The sequence below is a fragment of the Macaca mulatta genome, chromosome 7 (assembly GCF_049350105.2).
Source record: "Macaca mulatta isolate MMU2019108-1 chromosome 7, T2T-MMU8v2.0, whole genome shotgun sequence".
NCBI lineage: Eukaryota > Metazoa > Chordata > Mammalia > Primates > Cercopithecidae > Macaca > Macaca mulatta.
The window spans coordinates 143,519,540-143,541,581 of NC_133412.1; the positions used below are offsets into that span (position 1 = coordinate 143,519,540).

At 38.5% G+C, this 22,042-nt stretch overlaps 1 protein-coding gene and 1 long non-coding RNA gene across 2 annotated transcripts in view; both read right to left on the minus strand.

Annotated features, from left to right (window-relative positions):
- LOC114679595 (uncharacterized) overlaps positions 1-22,042 on the minus strand; it is a 167,344-nt gene that overhangs the window by 89,364 nt on the left and 55,938 nt on the right. The window lies entirely within an intron of this gene.
- Positions 10,386-22,042, minus strand: part of SYNJ2BP (synaptojanin 2 binding protein) — a 44,721-nt gene continuing 33,064 nt past the window's right edge. The window contains exons 3-4 of the mRNA NM_001260960.2: positions 13,507-13,602; positions 10,386-10,971 (exon numbers count right to left, since the gene is read on the minus strand). Of these exons, the coding sequence (NP_001247889.1) occupies positions 10,831-10,971; positions 13,507-13,602 (237 nt within the window). The 3' untranslated portion in view covers positions 10,386-10,830. The remainder of the gene's footprint in view (positions 10,972-13,506; positions 13,603-22,042) is intronic.

The window sequence follows — 22,042 nt, forward strand, 5'->3', positions numbered from 1 at the left end:
TCACCTGAGGTCAGGAGTTTGAGACCAGCCTGGCCGACATGGTAAAACCCTGTCTCTACTAAAACTACAAAAATTAGCTGGGCATGAAGGCGCGTGACTGTAATCCCAGCTACTCGGGAGGCTGAGGCAGGAGAATCACTTGAACCTGGGAGGTGGAAGTTGCAGTGAGCGGAGATGGTGCCACTGCGCTGCAGCCTGGGCAACAGAGCAGGACTCTGTCTCAAAAAAAAAAAGAAAGAGAGAGAGAGAGAGAAATAATTATGGCCAGAATTCATGGTTATGGTAACAGAAAGATTAGCTACTTCATGAATCTTTGTTTACTTTGATAATGCCATTGAATCTATTTTTTTTTTTTTTTTTTTTTTTTTTTTTTTGAGACAGGGTCTCTATATTTTTCAGGCCAGTCTTGAACTCCTGGGCTCAAACAATCCTCCTGGCTTGGCCTCCTGAGTAGCTGGGACTACAGGTGTGTGCTACCATGCTAGGCTTACTATCTAATGTGATTCACTCAAAAACCTTATGAAGTTGGGGGCAGAACATGATGCCAGACTCATCTTAAAAACTGAGGCTCAGAAAAAGGTAAGAGGCAAACACAAGGTCTCACTTTGGAAGTGGTACAAATATTCCACACAGAACTAAATTTCCTGTAGAACTGGACAACACTATCTCCTTGAAATTCTCTCCTCCTGTGGCTTTTATGGAAGTTTCACTGCCATGGCTCCCTCCAACGGTGAGACTTCTTTTTGTTGTCTTCAAATTTACAAACCTTATACTGGAGTCCTTAGTCCCGCATTTCCCTCTGTCTCAGTTACTCTCAAACTTTAGTGTGCACCAGAATCCCCGGGAAAGCATTAAAACAGACTGCTGGGCCCCATCACCAGAGTTTCAGATTTAGTAGATCATGGATGGGGCCTGAAAATCTGCCTTTCTAACAAGCTTCTGGGTGATGCTGCTGGTCTGAGGACCACACTCTGACAACCACTGCTCCATCCTCTTTCCCTAGTTAAACTCCACTTTCATGTTGGCTTCAAATTTTATCACAGCATGGAAGACTTCTGGTACACTTCCAGGTTTTCTAACACCTCAAAGTCAACATGCCACCAAGGTTTATTTTAATCCTTTTCTCCATTCAATCTAATTTCTATGGCTAGAACTAGAGTAGGTAAGAGTTGGTCTAGTTCAGTCCAACTTGAAACCAGTTAAAATTGTCCTTGATATTGTTCAGCTAGAAAATTAACTGTTTCTTCTTTAATACACATTCTCTTATGATAGTGATCATGAGCATTCCAAGTTTAGAATTACTGCTGTATTTGCCTTATTACTTTTTATGGAGTACAAGATATGGGGTAAATGGGACCATGTCTAATACATTTCTGTTTTCCATGACTTCCTTAATAGTGTAAAACCACAATGCATAATTTTCTGGAAAAACAAATGAAATGACAGGAGCAGCCAGGAGTGGTGTCTCACATCTGTAATCCCAGAACTTTGAGAGGCCAAGATGGGAGGATCACTTAAGCCCAGGAGTTTGAGACCAGCCTGAGCAAGACCCTGTCTTAAAAAAACAAAACAAAAAGCAAAACAACAACAAGGAAATGGCAGGATCTTCCCATATCATGCTATACAGTGAAGGATGAAGAATACATGGCTCACTGCAGCCTCAACTTCCTAGGTTCAAGTGATCCTCCCACCTCAGCCTCCCGAGTAGCTGGGACAACAGGTCCATGTCAGCACACCTGGCTATTTTTGTTTTCATTTTTTGTAGAGACAGGGTCTCACTATGTTGCCCAGGCTGGTCTCAAATTCCTGGGCTCAAGCAGTCCTCCCACCTCAGCCTCCCAAAGTGCTGGGATTTCAGGCATGAGCCACCATGCCCGGCCAGTAATTCTCAAACCAAACAACAACCTGCTTTGTAACACTTTGGAGAGAATCAAAGGTAACTATTCCATACAAAAGTGCCAGAGGTCTCTTCTGTACAGACAAAAGAAACTGAAAGGAATTCAAAGACAACTGCAATGTCCTGACGTACACTATTACCTGGATTACAAATGTCATCAGGTAGAGCAAAGCAGGAACTCTAGCCTGCTGGTTGTCACAGGGTTAAGCCCTATCTGAAAGCTTTCTGTCTAAATACTGTTAATTAACTAGGGTTTCCTTTTTGGGTAGCTGGATGGGTGCTTCTGTAATATAAGTCAGTGGTGAAACAGGATTTTATCTATTGAACTTTATGTTTAAAAAAACTTTCCAGAAACACTTGTATTTAGAAATATGAAGACAAATGTTTGAATTGAGAGCAAGTGAAGTGCACTTTTATGTCAAGATAAACTTTCTGAAAGGAAACCATTAAAAAATGTCCTGTCTGTATGTGTGCTTTGTGTTGTTTTAAATGCTTGAATAACATCTATTGTCTACCACTGGTTTTTTAAAAAAAGATTAGTCAAATATCATTGTACACCCAAAGTCTCCTATAAAACAAAACACAATGCACATCTAATAGAATTAGAACTTGATGCCTCAAAAATGAATCTGTTTCCTAAAATAATCACTTCCAAATTAAATAACATTTTGAATAACCCCCAAACTGAGGATATCAAAATAGAACTTATGTTATATGGTAGTTAATAAAAAGGAAAAAACTTCATATGAAGTTCTATGATTGCACATGACTGAAAACAAATATCCAACTTATGAAAAGGAAAAGAACAACAAAAAAAGCCCAAAACCAAAAACACAAACAAAAGAAAGCATAACGAGGGAATTAATCAAAATAAAAGCTAAATTAAAAAATAGGAAACAAGCAAAAATATAAGAATTGATTAGTAAAACCATCCCAGGTGATATCAGCAGAAGAAACAGTCAGTTGACAAAATCTTTTAAAAAATTATTAATATGCTTTAAGCCACTTAAGTTTTGTAGTGGTTTGTTACATAATTGGTAACTGACACACCTTTGCCTATCAAGAAAGAACAAGGCCATTCTATACATTCTATAGACTACCAATTTGACTTCAGGCCTGAACTGCTTAACATGGGTGACAGAGCAATGATGACCAATGTAAACTGCCTTTTCTCTTCATATCAAGGTCAGCTATATGCAAACTAACTTAGAATAAAGGTCAACAATATTCAGTTCTGACAAGTCCTTACTCATCCTATGGCACAAACCCACTTCTGCCTTCTATGTATCTTATAAGGCTTTGGGTGATGAAGGGGATACAAGTAAGATAGTATATGGTGGCAACTGCTTTCAAACATTGCGAATAAATACACAATGATACTGCTACTGCTATTATAAAACATTTAACCTAGTGCAGTCAATTTCCTATTATCCATAATGGAAGGATGTGATAGCATGGTTGAATCAAATTGAGTATAGTGAACCTTACTTTTCTAGAATAGTAGAAGGGCAGTGGACTCCTCATTGGCTTGAAGTAAGTTCCCAGGTGTGGAACTGACTAGTTATGTATCTTGAGCCAGTTATTAACTTCTTTAAGCATCAAGTTACCTCACCTATAAAAATGGAATATTGATACTGCCTTGCATAGATAGAGAATTTGGCATTAAGTCATACAAAAGGACAGCCTAATGCAGTGCCTGGTACCATGGAAAGTAGAGACAGTAAGGTGCTATAGTTATGAATGCAGGTTTTGAAGCCAAATTGCCTGGGTTTAAATCACAGCTTTGGCACTTAGTAGCTGTATAACTTGGGTAAGTTACTTAACCTCTCTATGCTTTTTATCTATAAAATGAAGATAACAGCAGTTACCTTAAGAGTTGTTTTGAGGCTTAAATAAATATTATACATGCAAAGGCCTTAGAACAAAAGCTGGAATATTGATAAGAGCTCAGTAATTGTTAACAGGATATCAATGTCCTGTTCCTTATCTCCTATGTCAAAGCCTCAAACTGATCATTTAGATTTCTTCCTCTTTCGACGATTCTGTCAGAGGTGTTACCCTAAGAACATCTAGTATATAGTAAGCACTTATTAGATATTTGCTGAATGAAGGAAAAAACCCTCATCTGGCAGAAAAAAAAAAGGAGATATTTAATCAACAGTCTTCAAAATAAGGTAAAAAAAGATTGTAAAGATTCAATGACAAAGTTTTATTAAATACCAATACTGGCTAGGCACAATTAGACACATTATTATCTCATGTGCTGTATCTGGTATCAAACAGCAAAGCCTGAAAGATTACCATAGATTTTGATGGCCTCATTAACATAATTAATCTGTAGTGACAGTCCCAGGATAATAAATACAGTTTTATGTCTGTGTGTCTTCTGTGTCTTCCAAGCTGCTACAGGGCCCTATTTGATCTGAGAAACTGACTGCTGTTTACATCCAGGTAGGCAATGTGACATTAGAATCGAAGCAGAAAGGAAGCAAAACAAAATAAGGTTCATGAGGAAAATAATCTTCTAAGAATTAACATGGCCTGGAGGTAAAATGCAAATATATCCAGTAATAAGAAGCCAGATTACTGCAGATAAAAGATTAAAATAGGATTCAATTATTCATCTCCATTTGCTAATCTACAAACTAGGAAGGACTAACCCTTTTTCCTGGGCTTAGTAACTAAATTTAATGATTACAGCAAATACAAAGTTCTTTTGTAAATTATTGTTGGTTAATGATTGACTTGCATTGAGAACAAACTTTAGCCCACGCCCCTTTTGTTCTCCCCCTGCAAGAACAAAGGGAACATGAACAGTGAGGAAAACCTGGGAACAGGACTGTTTGCTATCACTTGATTCCTTTGAAGGAGCAATGCTTTCTCAAAATATAGGTTTTATATATGATCAAGTACATTAGTTACGCAAATCAAGTGCTTTGTGTTTTGTAAATAAATTACATAATACAAGAGTCTGTGGCAGTTAAGAATCTGGTTCTGCACTTTGGGAGGCCGAGACGGGTGGATCACGAGGTCAGGAATTCAAGACCAGCCTGGCCAAGATGCTGAAACCCCATTGTCTACTAAAAATACAAAAATTAGCCAGGCGTTGTGGCACGTACCTATAATCCCAACTACTGGGGAGGCTGAGGCAGGAGAATCGCTAGAACCTGGGGGGCAGAGGTTGCAGTGAGCTGAGATGGTGCCACTGCACTCCAGCCTAGGCGACAGAGCAAGACTCCATCTCAAAAAAAAAAAAAGAATCTGGTTCTGATCAGAATTCCTTAAAATGCTGTCTTCTTTTTGACCACAATTGCCCTTTTGGATGTGAGTGCTGGTCTCAAAAAGATCTGCAGTTAAAAGAGGAACAGCAAAAGAGACTTACACCAAAATAGCAACCAACTCTAAAACTATTATAGGTGAGAGGTAGAGAGCTTCATAACTCAATCTTCTACTTCTAGGTGATGTTAGAAAAATACTTTAACATCAAAATCACCTACAAATATTCCTCCACTTCCATATGCTGGGCAATTTCAGTTTAGAGTGACTAAGTCTTCTTTATCTCTGTATCTTCAGCACCTAGCACATAGTAGGCACTCATCAGCTATTGCTGAATAAAGGAAAAAACCTTCATCTGACCAAGGATAAATTTCTCTAAAATTGACTATAATAAAATCTTTATGGGGCCCCACATGGAAACTACATGAACTTCACTTCCCCACATACTTGACAGCCTCTGTACTTCCTTAGTTTCATTTCTTTAAATATACTTTAAAAATTGCTTATTTACACAATAAAAGCAATGTCCACCATTAAAAAAAAAAAGTCTCTAGTTTAGAACTATCGGAATTAGTCTCAGAATAACACATCTCACTGGATTTGATGAGATCATTCTCAGATTGTTCTGTGGAATCTCCCAATTCCAGTAATGATGCTTGCAGTATCCTTTAGCTGTCTATCAGTTCTTCTGGTCTTTATTCAGGCCCAAAGAGAGAAGAAAGAAGTAGACTAAGATAAAATGGGTAGTTTGTGTATTCATGTAGTGAATATATTCAAGACACAAATATGAGACAGAAAGGTCACTTCTGCAACAAACTAAGTCTGATCAGAGTTAAGTTAGCTTCTCTCTCTGAGCCTTGATTTTTCTCATCTCTATGACAGATTCATCCTAGAAGCTCTCTGGTCCTTTTTAACTTCAATGTTCTATGATTGGTTCTCATTTAATAGATGCACAAACTGAAACACTCACTAATCATACATTTTGCTGGAGGTTGATCAATCCTTAGCAAATCAGGAAGAAATGAATGTTCCACTTACTTCATGCAGAAGCTCAGAAAGCTGGGCTCTAAAGACCCAAGTTTGTTGTTGTTGTTTTGCCTGAAACAATGTATGTAATTTAATAATTTAAATAGTGTTTAGTTTAATTAAATAGTGTCTGGTTTAATGCTATATAACATTTTCAACTGAGGCTGCACACCAGAATCACCCAGTGAACTTTATTTTACTGCTGCTTGAGTCCCACCCTCAGAGGTTCCCTTTAATTGATCTGTGTGCAGCCTGGGCATGGGGACGTTTACAAGCTCTCCCGATGATTCTAACCTGAGCAAAGGGAATGATGATAGGCATAGAGCAATGAATCTCAAACTTTAGCAGGAATCAGTCACCTGGAAGGATTACTAAAACACAGATTGCCAGATGCCACCCTCAGAGTTTTTGATTCACTAGGTCTGGGACTTTTTTTTTTCTTTTCTGGGAAATTGCTTTTTTTTCTTTTCTTTTCTTTTCTTTTTGAGACAAGATCTCACTCCATTGCTCAGGCTAGAATGAAGTGGTGCAATCACGGCTCACTGCAGTCTCAATCTCCTGGGCTCAAGCAGTCCTCCCGTGTAGCTGGGCCTACAGGTGTGCACCACTAATTTGTTTGACTTTCAGTAAAGACAGGGTTTCACCACGTTGTGCAGGCTGGTCTCAAACTCCTGAGCTCAAGTGACCCGCCTAGGCAGGGTGCTGGGATTACAGGCATGAGCCACCATGCCCAGCCTATGAACTTGCTTTTCTAACAAGTTCCCCAGTAATGCTGATGCTTTTGTCAGGACCCTGCTTTGAGAACCACTTCCAGTGACAGAATATCATTGATGCTGGCATCTGAAGTCCTGAGTTTTAATCCTGATTCTATTATTCCCACCTATGGAATCCTAGTCAAGTAATTTTTTCTCTCATTTTTAGTCTCTTTCTGACAATACTTAGATCCCAGAATTGTAAGGCATGAAATAATGTACCAATCAGAGTTTGGTACAGTCCCTGGCATAGAACACAATAACAAATATTAACTGCCTTTTTCCATTATACATGGCTACATGGAACAATTAAGTTAAATCAAGAACACGTAAGTTGAAACTTCACAGGAAAACAAAGTACAGATAGTCAAAGCAAACAATATCTTATAATTATACATGTAATACAGAATTATAAATATAGAGAAATGTTTTAAGTACTTAAAAATACCTTTGTTCAATTTTCAAAACTTTGAACGTAATAATTTAGGTAGTAGGAACATCAGATACAATCTGTAGAAGAAATATTAGACTCAATCTATGAAGAACATGAATTTTTTTACAACCTATAATGGATTCTGATACCTCATCTATAATTTTAGTTTTCTATAGAATCAATAATATAATTAGTGTACCTGCTTAAAACTGTATTACATTGATCTTAAATGCTATTTAATTTCTAAGAAAACCTAAGTTATAAGAGTACATCAGAATCCCTATTATCAAGCAAAGCAAAACTTCTACCAATGACAGGAGAGGATGAATACTTTTTAAACAAATTTACATATACCAACAAGCAAAAAACTAGAGCTTTCATTCCTGCTTGACATTTTTTTCACTTTGTGCGTCTCAAGGTTCTCTCAGGAATTAGTGTCCAAACCATGAGGTGAATCCTAGGAGGTAAGCAGGCTTGCTGTAGAAGCCACTGTACATACCTTCAGAAACAGGAAGGGTACCAGAGGCTGTGCCCTCCTAGTGTGGCTGGTTGGAGTGACAACTGGAATACTGTCTGTGTTTTTCTGGGGAACCTACAATGAGTCCAGTTGTCTAAGTGAGTCTCATAGGTATTAAAAAATTGATGTCAAAAGGCACTTTATGTCAGGACTGTTTAAAGCAAGTTTCTCCCTATACCAATAGTGACCCAGAGGCAAGGTCTTACTGGACCTTTTATTTTTAAAAGCCTTCCCTTTCCAGTCTAGCCTGATGCCATTATGTGACATCTTTTCTCACTTGCTGTTTTTTGAGACAGAGTAACCCTCTGTCACCCAGGCTGGAGTGCAGTGGCATGATCTCGGCTCACTGCAAGCTCGCCTCCCGGGTTCACGCAATTCTCCTGCCTCAGCCTCCAGAGTAGCTGGGACTACAGGCACCCGCCACCACGCCTGGCTAATATTTTTTGTATTTTTACTAGAGATGGGGTTTCACCATGTTAACCAGGATGGTCTCGATCTCCTGACTTTGTGATCCGCCCGCCTCGGCCTCCCAAAGTGCTGGGATTACAGGCGTGAAAATGTGATGATTATCTGCATATTTTCTTTGTTGCTGCATCGTGTTTTGCATGGTACCCCTTTAATATTGTTTTCAACACTTAGCCTGCTGATATACTTTTAACTTCTCACCTGTTTATGAATTCTCTCAACTAAGCTGTGAGCTCCTTAAGGGTCTTTAACTTGTCCCTTTCCTCCACATAACTTTCTCAAATGCCCCAGTTCTCAGTAACTTTTCTCTTTTGCGGTCTGTAATATAAACATGACCCCTACTTACACTGTCCTACCTATGTGGCTAATAAGAGTGTTCTCTTTGCAGTTGGAACCCAAAACCCCTATGGGATGGAGGATATGCACAGTACTTCTTTGTAAAAGTGTCTTGACAAAGCTGATGTCCAATCAACATTTGTTTAATTACTAGACTGTTCAAGCTAGAAATGAAATACAATTGATTGCCTGAGTCCTGATAATCTTGCTGTCAAAATTATATAAGGCCTATAGTATGGCCAATATATTTGGTTAATGGAAATGATTTTCTTAAAACTAGAAAATTCAGCTACCCACAGTGCTTAAAACCAGCCTTAAAAGAACATTAACAGGATGGTTCCCACCTTATTGATATCACTGGCATTCTGTAGTATCCATTCATTCATATCTTCCTCCTAGGCCGCATGAAATACCTACCACATTTCCCTACCTCCTAAAGCAAACAAAACTCTTTTCCTCCCTCTTGCTGCAAAAAGGTTGATTAATTAAAAACCGTATGTAGTGTATAAAGCCTTTCAAAAATACTAGCAATCCATGCCCCCCCCCTTTTTTTTTTTGAGATGGAGTAGCCATCTCAAAAAAATGTACTCCTGTAGCCCAGGCTGGAGTGCAGTGGTGTGATCTTGGCTCACTGCAACCTCCGTCTCCCAGGTCCTGGTTCAAGCAGTTCTCCTGCCTCAGCCTCCTGAGTAGCTGGCATTATAGGAATGCGCCACCATGTCCAGGTAATTTTTGTATTTTCAGTAGACATGGGGTTTCACCATGTTGGCCAGGCTGGTCTTGAACTCCTGACCTTGTGATCTGCCTGCCTTAGCATCCCAAAGTGCTGAGATTACAGGTGTGAGCCGCTGCACCCGGCCTCATTTTAACTAAATATGAAGCAGAGTTGATGTGATGCCCATCCTGCCAGGGAGGCAGCTCCTTCCCTCAGGTTTGGTACTAGAACCAAAAAGATAGCCTGAGAGGGTTCAGGTGCCACCTCGGAGGCACTATCCTATCTTCTGTCCTTTTGGAGTTTTCGTGCTGGGGTGTTTGGCCCCAGCACCATAGCCCTTACCACAATCATTCCACTGTTCTTCAACAGGACTGTGAGGTATCAACAAATTCACTAGGGCAGCCCAGAGATTGGTACAATTTACCTTTACACCTCACAGTTTCTTAGATGTGAGCAGCGCTGGATTATGGCAATCTACCTTATAATAACCCACCATAGTTGGTTGTTATAAGAAGAAATATTGTTCTTCTAAGATTTTTAATTAGTTGCTTCAGTTACTACATTTTTTTTCTATTTTTTTTTAAATAGATATGAGGTTTTGCTATGTTGCCCAGGTTGGTCTCGAACTCCTGGACTCAAGCAATCTCCCACTTCATGCTACCAAAGTGCTGGGATTTACAGGTGTGAGCCACCTCTCCCAGTCTCAGTCATTATTTTAATAAATGAGACTGAACGTCCTCTTATAAGGCTCACTCTGTTGCTCCTACTACATTTGCTCTTTAAGTATCTCTAAATTCTTCAATTAAGATCATCCCTTTTATCAGAAACTTAGACACCACAAAGTAGCTTTCTCACCTTTAATTCTCCATAGGTATCACTATACTATAATATTTACATATGTATGTGTATATGTGTATTTGCTTTTTTAAAAAAGTAAAAATGTTCTTCTTACTCTCCTTTGTCTGATATAGGCACCCAGGTATGTAATTAGAAATTAAATAAAGGCCACAATAATTTCCCAAGGAAGATCATTAAAAAGAAAAATCCTTTCTTCCTCTAATATCACACAGCTGGTCTTTATGGCATGCCAGCTAAGAAAAATGATATTGCCTATGGTGACACGAAGACTCAATCTTTCTCTCTTTGGGTTGTAGCTGAATTTCTATCGAAAGTCCTAGTAAAATATGTAACTCATTTGTTCTAAGCAAGTCTTTTCTTCAGTTTTCCTTCAAACAATACCTTTACTTTCCCATTAGAATACGAAGAATTGGAGATTCTGAACAGCAAGGTTTGGGGTGGGTATCAGTCACTTCAAATCTGGCTATGCAGACAGTGAAAGACATGGCAGAATAGCAGGGATGGAGGATGAGTGAAATGTATCTTCATTGGGAGTACTGAAAGAGAGCAAGTTTTTCAAAGTTGTTGCCGGTATCTCATGAAAACCCAGGCTGCTACCATGGTAAGGGCAAACACTGGCACCAGCACCATAAATATGGGAATACCACTTGGGTCCCCTTCACCTCGATGTCCTATAGGTCCATTCTGCACCTGTAACTGGAAGGGAAAGAAAAATGTTAACTCTGGTGACTAATGTGTGTTTACAACTGAAACTCCCAGGTTGATACATCACCTGGGTTTGTAGACTCTAGACCACCCAAAACTGTAACCCCCAGCAATACCTAGCAGGAGTCCTCTCTTTGTCCTGAGCTGATTCATCAGTGTCACAGGATCTTTGGAAAGAAAATAGGTCTGATGGGGAGGCATTTAACCTTGCTGACCTAAAGGGACCCCTGAAGGCAAGTCAGGTAATTTCTGTTTCTGTACTGCCTCTACCTTGCTATTTGTATATCGTATCAGGAAAATGAAGACATGAGATAAAACCTATGATCTTATAGAGAACTTGGATATTACTTGGTGAGGAAGACGGGGGATCTTTCTGGAAATGTTTACTTAGATAATCAGTCATCAAAATGTAGTAAGAGCAGACGTGGGCAATGTCAACATAGGTGCAATACCAACACAGGTCCAGTGCCATTACTTGAAAAATGCTTTCCAAATCCCAGAAGGCACCCAACTCCCTCCAAAGATGGGGTTTTGCCCTTCATCTGTTCATTGGTAATACTAGAGAGAGATGAAGGTGAATCTATATGGAACAGATGTAAAAAAGTAAAAAGAAATTATATCCTGGTGGTTATAATTTTCTATTGGCTAAGTGTTTCCTTTTGAGGCTGGATGGTCTTCATTTTAGTGATGGTTTTCAGGGTAGCTCTTCTTAATATCAACTTTTAGTGGCTAAGTTGCAATAATTATGGCACCATCGTATTTCAGTTAGAGTTAACTTCCTCATTACACTCATAAAACTGACACTTCAATCTGAAAGGCAAGACTGCACGAAATACCATTATACCCTCTATTCCACCTCTACGTTTTTCATTCATTTGCTGATGAGCTGTCCTGAAAGAACATGCTCAATAGGAAGGCATGGTTTTTAGGGATAGGACAATTCCCTGAACAGCAGGGTCCTTTTTATTAGGAATTATTTATGGATGTTTCCTTACAAGTGAACACTGGAAATAACTTCTCACATACCTTCCAAAAGAATTGTAATCATATTGAAGTGTGTGCCTATATTTACTTGTTCTTATCTACTGCACAAATGCTCCCATGCTTTAGAAAGAGAAGAGCCAAGGCAGAAGCAACTGACGACCAATATTATCTCTTATTAATCTGTTTTCTAATCCATTACACCCAGATTCTGCTTGCAACTGGTTGTTTTCTCAGGTATCTCTCACGTTCTGCCTTCCCTACTTTTTTAGGAACTCCTCTAAATCTTCTTAAGCTTCTAAATCCTTAGCCACTGAGTAAGGAAAAGAGTGCACCTATAAGTAGCAAACGGATTTAATTTAAAGGCACATGGAACCTGTTTTGTGAATACACTCAGAAATTCTCAATGCTATAGGAGGAATTATACCTACCCAGGCTTCCCTTTATATCATCATCCAAATTATAAAACACTAGGAAATAAGAAACAGATGCAGGGATAGGTGCTGCCTTGACTGAATTCTGAATTCCATTTCCTTTTTCCTGGAGTTCTCCTATGAACACTGAAGATTTGGTTAAGAGGGTCACCAAGTTGATAAATGAAGGGTTCATGGCAGTGACAGGGAAAAGCATATAGTGGGTACCAGAAAACCCACCATCTTTGTAGTGTTTTATCAAATGGTTTTATAAATAAGTTTTCAAGGATAGACATATGGTTCCTTCCCTACCAAAAAGTAAAATCGGCTGTTTTTTTAACCTTATTTATTTTCCATTTGTCCATGTGACTCTTAAAATCTTTTCTTTATTTTTATAATTATTATTATTATTTTAAGAGATGAGGTCTCTCTATGTTGCCCAGGCTGGTCTTGAACTCCTGGGCTCAAGCAATCATCCCACCTTGGCCTCCCAAAGTGCTGAGAGTACAGATGTGAGTCACTACACCTGGCTTTTCATTTAACCATCTATTTTAATTTGGTTGTCAAGCTTTATCTTTAAGGCATATTACCTTGAAGCAAGGACCTCGGTTATAAGCCCTACTGTTGTGAATTTCTCCTTTTTTTTCTTTTCTTTTCTATTTCTTTTTTTAGACAGGGTCTCATTCTCTTGCCCAGGCTGGAGTATAGTGGTATGATCTTGGCTCACTGCAACCTCCACCTTCTGGGCTCAAGCAATCCTCACATCTTAGCCTTCCAAGTAGCTGAGACTACAGGTGTGCACCACTGTGCCTGAATTTTTTGTATTTTTAGTAGAGACGAGGTTTTGCTATATGGGCCAGGCTGGTATCGAACTCCTGGGCTGAAGTGATCTGCCCACCTTGGCCTCTCAAAGTGTTGGGATTACAGATGTGAGCCACTGTGCCTGGCCTGAATGTCCTTCAATGATAAGCAGAAGTACCAATGGATCCCTCCCTTTGCCTGAGAAACTCTTCAGGGGAATGAGTGTAAAACGAACAAACAAAAAGCAACACTGAAGATTACACACATTGGGTTTATTCAAAGTACAGTGCGAAAGCCTGGTGCCAGGTTTCTGGCTCGAGGTGATACCTACCCTGTGCTGCACTCTCAGAGACACAGCATAACCTGCATTACGAAAGAGGTCTACGGCATCCTGGTGCAGCAGGTTCTTTAGGTCTTGGCCATTTACCTGTCAAAACAGCAAAAAAGAGTAATAAGAAAGGAAGAAGGCTATTACAAGCCAACAATTTATTTTCAAATGGCCAAACTTTAAATAGCAAACTCATTCAGAGCAAATTGCAAGGACCAGAAGTATGGGCAAAGTTACTTAGAGCTCAGAACTTAGAACTTTTTTCATTTTCAAAACTACGTTTTCCTAGAACTGAAGTTCCACAGGCCGTCTGAAGAGAACCTAGGTAAAATTAAAAGTGGTTTCTCCTTCATCTTAGCTTCTATGCCTGCCTCGTTTTGACACTTGGGAATCTGTTACTGTATTAGTATGTCTTCCATGAGCATTAACCTGCTTCCTTACAGACAGCATGTTCTTCCAGGTTACCACCCTATCCTTTATATTCCTAAGCCCTGGCATTGCCAGCTGCAACTGTAAAAATATAACTCTATGAAACTCTCCACCAATTTATTTTGATGTGGTATAAATCTATACTAGCCCATTCTACTGGGCTTTTCATAGTGAACAACTTCCCGTGATTCCACGGATACTCCTATCCATTACATCCAAATTACTGAATTAGTCATTTTTTAATCAAAATTTAGTAAAAACCATATTCCTGTGATGATATAAATCCTTAAAAAAATTTCAATGTAGGTCACTCCTACCACTTAGAGGTGAGAGATGTGAAGGAATACTTGTATTAATACTTTTTGCTGTTAGGAGTGACATCGGTCACATGTAATAATCTATCCTATGCTGTATTCAGTGGCACAGCAAGATTACATATCTTTTATACATGTCAATGTCATCGTTAGCAGCAGCAGCGACAAGAACATCTGATATATTTATTTTGACAGGTTCTGTACTTTACATACATTATCTCATTTAATTCTCATGCTAACCCTATGAGGCAGACATTATTTTTATCTTGTTTCCACAGATGAAGAAACTTCAAACTCAGTGAGATTCATGCTGGAGCTAGGGCTAGGATTTGTAAATAATGAAAGAAAGATCAAAGTGCCCTTGCATTTCACTGTTCTTCTGTACTACTATTCTTCCATCTTGACTCACCAACTATCCTCTGCTCAGCTAATGCTCAAGTCACTCACTTATTCAACTCTCTCATTTTCCTTGTCACAATCTTCCTTCTCCAAGGCATTCATAATCTTCCCTCTACTCTCTCTCTTGCCAATACACTTGGTGAATGAATCTACCAACACTTCTGCCCTACAGACTGTCTATCTTTGTAAACCAATAGTTTCCAACTCCATTTCACTTCAGTCACCAATTGACGTAAACTTAGACTTCAATATTAGACATGCGTCAGCTCCAATATCTCAAACTCTTAAAAACCTGACAGCAATTTCCACTCTTTTCACATTTTCTATTCATCTACTGAATTTCCTCCTTGTAACCTTTTTAGACTTCACTTGCATCCTTGCCCATCTAGAAGTTCCTGTTGTAATTTCAACAAAGTACTTGGTAAATCATTAGAATCCTTTGTCCTCATGATCTTCTGCCATCTTTCCAGTCCTGGGCCATATTCTGCAATACTTTTCTTGCCATCATTGAGTTGAATATTCTGGGAAAAAGATATATTCTCATTCTCCACCATACACCCATGCTAGCTGACTCCAGCTCATCCTTAAAACCCCTTTTACTCATTTACTGAACTCCTTAATAAACATGCAGTGATGGCTGTTCCAGACCTTTTTCCACCACCATCTCCAACCCCAGTTCTACCTCTCTCCCTAGCTAATTCCCTTATCTTTTGTGAGAACACTGAGGACTTCTGATAAATGCTTTCTACATTTTCTTTCCTTCTCCCTCAAAGCTTGTTTACATCTTCTCACTACTCCTTTCCCCTAGTCTCTGAATTAGATCTATTTCCTTTTCAAGGTGAAACCATCCATTGATGATCCTGATCACACTTCTTGTAGCCTCCTTACAAAACTCACGCAGACACTCTGTCCTTTTGATTACTTAATTATTATCTTTCTCTGCTCGTTCTCTCAACTAAAATTATATACCTCTATAAAGAAAACAAAACAACTATTTCTTGGAACCCATTATCACTCTCTTCCCATCTTCTTTCCTCTTTCTTTGACTGCAAAATTTGTTGTAAGAACAGTTTGCATGCACTACCTCTATTTCTTCAGCATTCATTCTCTATTCCCCTGTAATCTCACAATATATGAGGTAGAAGGGAAGAACATGTTTTTCTAAAGGTCACCAATGACTTCCAATCACCAAATCCTATAGTCCTTTTTGTCTTCAGACCACCTCCTCCCTTTTGTAATTTTCTCCTATCTTGGCATATGAACACTTAGCGTTCTTAGTTCTTAAATTATTCCTTTCTGGATTTCCTCTCCCCTTTCTTTCTCCTGAAGGTGAGTCAGCGTTGTTCAATGTCAATCCTCAATCTTCTTTCTTTCTCTCCCACCGTGAGCTTTAACAATTTCAACGATAATCTGTAGGATAACTCCCAGATTTGTATCCCTACTTGTACTTCTGGATTTGCCAGTTGCTTGCTGGATGTCTATACCTGTATACTCTGCTAGACCCTAAATCCACATATCCAAAACCTCTTTATTACTTTCCACAAAAATCAGACTACATACCTGGCTTCTTATTGCCACTATCATTCCTTCAAACTTTTTTTTTTTTGAGACAGAGTCTTGCTCTGTCACTCAGGCTGTCACAGTGGTGTGATCATGGCTGACTGGAGACTTGAACTCCTGGGATCAAGTGATTCTCCTGCCTCAGCCTCCCAAAGTGCTGGGATTATAGGTGTGAGACATTGTACCCAGCCCAGGCTAAAATTTTGATAATAGTTTTAAATTGTCTCTCTGCTGTCAACCGTCATATACAATAGATGGCCAAACTACATAGTCTAACACCATGACATCTCTCATAAAGTATTTTCTTGCCTATTTTAGACTGTTGACACTAAAAATAAAATAAAAACTTGGGTCCCCAATCCACTACTTCAAAAGAAAAAAAATTAAGCTGCAAGCTGAGTCATGCAATAAACTGCTTTTCCTTTTGTTCCTAAGCAGATAGCTACAGATAACAGGTTAAATATCTCCACAGGTAATTACTCTAGGTTCACCTTATCTTATGTAAAGTCCCAACTTACTAAGCAAAAGAAAATACATAATTGACTATTCCCTTGCTTGCTCCTTTCCTCTGGCAACATGTGGATTACCACACCTTCCCTCTTTGCTCTTCAGCCTACTTTTCCCCTTTAAACATTAAAGCCCTCAAAATCATCTTTGGAAAAAGGTACATACCTGTCTCCTAGACGTGTCCTTAACCTTGGCAAAAGAAACTTCAATCAATTTAGAAGACTCTTGGTTTAAAATACTCTTGGTTGAACTACTGTGATCACTTCTCTCTGATTTACTTTTCTCTAGGTTCGAACCGATTCAAATACTAGGTCTCCAGATTAATCGTCCCAAAGTACAATTCTGTTAGTACCACTTTACTGCTCAAAAAACAAAAACAAAATTGGGGAGCAAGGAAAGAGTACATACCTCATTTCTTATGCTGATATGGAGAGTCTTCTGGGAAATGGCTCTAACCTATCTTCTCAGGTTAACCTCTATTTCTTTTACTATATCCTATACTCTGGCTAAGTCACATAACTCACTGACTGGGACATAAAACATATGTTTTATCTTTATACCTGTGCTCAAACTGTATCTACCACCTAGATGCCTTTCCCTTTTGAAAAATTCTATTTATCTTCCAAGATTGATCTTTAAAAAGGATCAGTCCTGCTACCTACAGTGTAGAAATGAATACAGTTTTCTAGTTGAGGGTCTTTAATTTCATGTTATGCCTTGGTTTTCTTGGTAGCTATGCTGTAGGGAAAGAACTTTAGAATTTCTATAACTATCACAATGAATTCTCAATGACTCAATTTTCTAGTTATCTCCTGGGAGACAGAATAGGTGTGAGATTGCTGACCGTCATGAGAATGCTCACTTAAGTAATCTAGCCCATGTGATAGCTGTATTTCTCATTATAAAGAAATAAGTATTTTCTTTAGAGGCAGACAAGTAAGTTAATGATGCAGTCATGTCAATGAATGCCAAATGATGTCACAGCTCAATATCAGAGCCAAGGTTTCATAGTAGTATAAATGCAAATGACATAATTGGGTCACCACATTAAATGGTAGAAATACTGGGCTTAAAATAATCTTTGCCATAGTAGTCAGTAATAATTGCAGAGAATTATTGAACATAACCATGTCTGGAGCTGTCTGTTCATCTTACATGTATTAACTCATTCAGTCTTCACAATGGCTCTGTAAGTTAGGAACTCCTATTTTATAAGTGATAAAACTGAAGTATAGAGAGGCTATCAATTTATCTATGGGCAAACACAATGAAAGCAGCAAAGCCAAGGATTCAAACTCAAGCAGGCTGGCCCAAAAGCCTTCACTTTAAAACACTAACCTATATTAATTTACATGGCAAGCAAGGATTTTATTTTAGCAACATATTACTGCCTATCACATATATGTTGTAAATTAAATTTTTATTGGTTTTGCCATTTAGTTTGTATTTAATGTTAGACATTTTTAAAATGTTAGAGTTGAGGCCAGGTATGGTGGTTCACACCTGTAATTCCAACACTTTGGGAGGCCAAGGCGGGCAAATCACGAGGTCAAAACTTCGAAACCAGCCTGACCAATATGGTGAAACCTCGCCTCTACTAAAAATACAAAAATAAGCCAGGCATGGTGGCACACACCTGTAGTCCCAGCTACTTGGGAGGCTGAGGCAGAAGAATCACTTGAACCAGGGAGGCGGAGGTTGCAGTGAGCCGAGATTTTGCCACTGCACTCCAGCCTGGGCGACAGAGCAAGACTCTGTCTCAAAAAGAAAAAGAAAAAGAAAAAAAGTTAGAGTTGAATAAAAACATACTGTTCATTTGTATATACTGAAGTAGCATTAAAATTAAAAAAAAATTTAGTTAGGTGCCACTTCATTGACAAGGCCTTTCTAGATAACTTCACTAGATCTGACTGATTTGCTTCTTTGAATACTCTAACTCTGAAACCTATGCAACTATACTTTGAATACTATGTAACTCTCTTAAAGTCCAAATTGAACTCTGCCTGATACCACTTTATATTCTATTGTAACTTCAAGATCTATCTCAGCTGATCATTATAACTCTACAATATGTAAGAGAACTTTGTACACTTGAGCATAATAAATAGCACGTGCTTTCCTGAAGTTTGGCTGCAGAGTGCACCCTGAAAAAGCCATAAATACACAAAGCCTGACTGACATAATCTCAGTAATACATAAAGCTGCAAGGCCTGGATTCTAATAGTAGCTTTACCTGCCAGTGATTCAGTGTGTAATCCTGCCCCTCATCTGAGTCTCCTTCTGCTAACAGGGAAGAAAGACATTGGTATATCAGGCAAAAGATGATGTTATAAAGGGCATAGGCCAGTTAAGCCAATTATGCCTTTCAACTCTCCTAGTTAAGCCTAAAGGTATTCTAATTTAAGAGACGTTATTCTAATAACTACTTTAAAACCCCAAATAAGAGACCTTTTAGAAATGCAAAGATAATTCTTTTTTAAAGAACCATTTCTCATCCTTTACCCAAGGTAAACCAGTCCTAAAACATGTCATGACTATGACTTTCTCCCTTGACAATGTCATTTCTATTCCAAAATTGAATTTGCTCTCCAATACTGACATCCTCTAAGCATTTTTAGATTCCAGCTGCTCAGTGACTAACCACCAAATTCTGTAGATTTTACCCTTAAATGTCTGTGGAATTCACTCCTTTTACTACCATCCTTACTAACATAGACCAATGGTTCTCAAAGTGTGGTCCCACGACCAGCAGCCTTAGCATCACCTGGGAACCTGTTAAAAATGCAAATGTTTAGGCCTCTTCCTAGCTGCACTTTAACACGCCTTCAAGGTGATTCTCAAGTCTGAGTTAGTTCTTACCTAATCTGCCTGAAAGAGTCTTTTGACTGGTCTCCACTTCCGGACTACTTCTCCTATTTAATACACCCCTTTCTACATATCCCTTGCATCTACAGATTTCATTAGTACTTTTACATTCACTGGAGTAGTAATTTTTCAAATATTGTGAAATCAATCCAGTGGGTCAAGACCAGTTGTTTGGCTGGGCACGGTGGCTCACGCCTGTAATCCCAGCACTTTGGGAGGCCAAGGTGGGCAGATCACGAGGTCAGGAGATCGAGACCATCTTGGCTAACACGGTGAAACCCCCTCTCTACTAAAAATACAAAATTAGCCGGGCGTGGTGGCGGGCACCTGTAGTCCAGCTACTCGGGAGGCTGAGGCAGGAGAATGGCGGGAACCCGGGAGGAGGAGCTTGCAGTGAGCTGAGATTGTGCCACTGCATTCTAGCCTGGGCAACAGAGGGAGACTCTGTCTCAAAAACAAAACAAAACAAAAAAACAGTTAATTTTTAAAAAGTGAAATTAGAAGAAAACAAAATATCAAAATTCATCACATATAGAAAAGTATTGTGTTAAACTTTTGCTTCAAATACACACACACACATACACACACACTTAGTTGATGAATAGGAAATGTATGTTATTCCTGTTATGGGTCATAATTTAAAAGGTTTGAAAAACACTTGCCTACAGCAGTGGTTCTCAAACTTTACTGTGCACAGGTTCACCAGGGGATCTCTTAATGCAGAGTTTTACTCTGTAGGTCTGGGAAGGGCCCTGAGATTCTGCATTTCTCACAAGCTCCCAGGTGATGGCCAGACTGCTGGTCCTTGAACCTCACTTTTAGTACCAGGAGCTACTCAGCTGAGTAATCCCAGAATTAACTTGCTACTTCAGCCTCCTTAACTCATGACATAGTAAGGTTTATTGAACCTAAGATATGGCAGATTTGCAATGTGCTAGAAAATTTTGCTGACTCTGAAGGTTCAGAGAATGAGCATGGTGTTGTTCTAGTTAACTGATGAGGAAACAAAATTTTTTTACTTTAACTCTGGTTGTTAGCATGTTAAAATGTGTTTCCTGTTTCCTGCCTTATGAAATCAGCTGAGTTAAAATTAGTTTTCTTTGATTAAGAATTTTGAATTGCCTCAGGATAATCTAAAACAAGATCTCTGACTTGCAAATGTAGAGACATACAGAAAGAATGGGCTCAATTTAATAAGCAATAGATGTAAGAATATACTCTGGATATTGTAATTTTTTACTAAGATCCTGTAATTTTTTACTAAGATTTTTTGGTCTCTTTTTTCATCAATTTTTGAAGACACCATAAAAATAGATTATTTAGATCCAATCCAAAAAAATCAGTGTGTTATAATGGAGGGGTTAACTCACAGAACTAACTTATTAGATGCTTACTCTGGGCCAGGTACAGGACTAGGTGCTGGAGATAAAGAGATGATAAGGCAAAGACCCTTCCCTGGAGGCATTTTGTTTAAAGAATGCTGCTGTATATTTCAACATCTCTGCAGCTGATTGGATGGGGGTTTCTGCTGGGTCTTTCTCACTGATTTCTAAGGTAAGGGCAGAGACCAGTGTTTCATTTTCTTTGTAACTTTCCATAGCACTTGGCACAGTGCTCTGAAGGCCATTAAGTACAATAGTTGATAAATGTTGATGACTAACCAACTCTTTCATTTACCAAATTAAAAACTGTACTTACACAGAATATGAAATGAAGCTGGCTAATGGTCAATCTGTGCCATTGTGTTACATAAGGGGTTTGTTCCGTGTTAAAATGGAACATTCAACTGTGTAGTATGACCAGATATGTCACCCTTAGCTTAATAAAAATGTCATGTTCACTGAGGAATGACTATTCTTCACCTCCCTTCATTTAGGCAGACACACAAGGAATGAGAAACTTAGTTTACTTTTCTAAAAATAAAAATAAAATTATCCCAGGTTCCACATTGGTTTATTATTGCAACCTATTCTAATAATAAACCATTCTCATCAGCATAAACACACAAAATGAACTATGGGTGAGGAATTTCCAGCTTTCATCTCGACCTCATGTCTGTTCTTCCATTGGTAATAGCCATTTTTATTTCACGGTTGTCAGATGCAACATGGCCTTAAAATCATTTATCATCATTATTTAAGAAAATTTATTTTTCTTTCTTTAAGTTTAAATCATCCACAGTGATCATAAAAAATGAAATTTCACTTTTGATGAGAAAGAGGAAACTACATGATAAATCATGCAGTTATTTAATTTTAGAACTTGAAAACAAGATAATATGTGGGAATTACTTGGGGAGAATGAAAAGATCAAATTAATAGCTAATAATAACTCCAGGAAATTTACATGTCACATAATATTACTTCTATCGGCTATCTATAATAGATACATGCTAAGGAAGAGATATATTTTTAGCTTATCTAGCAAACATTACTAGGGGAAAAATGGGGCATATTTTACAACAT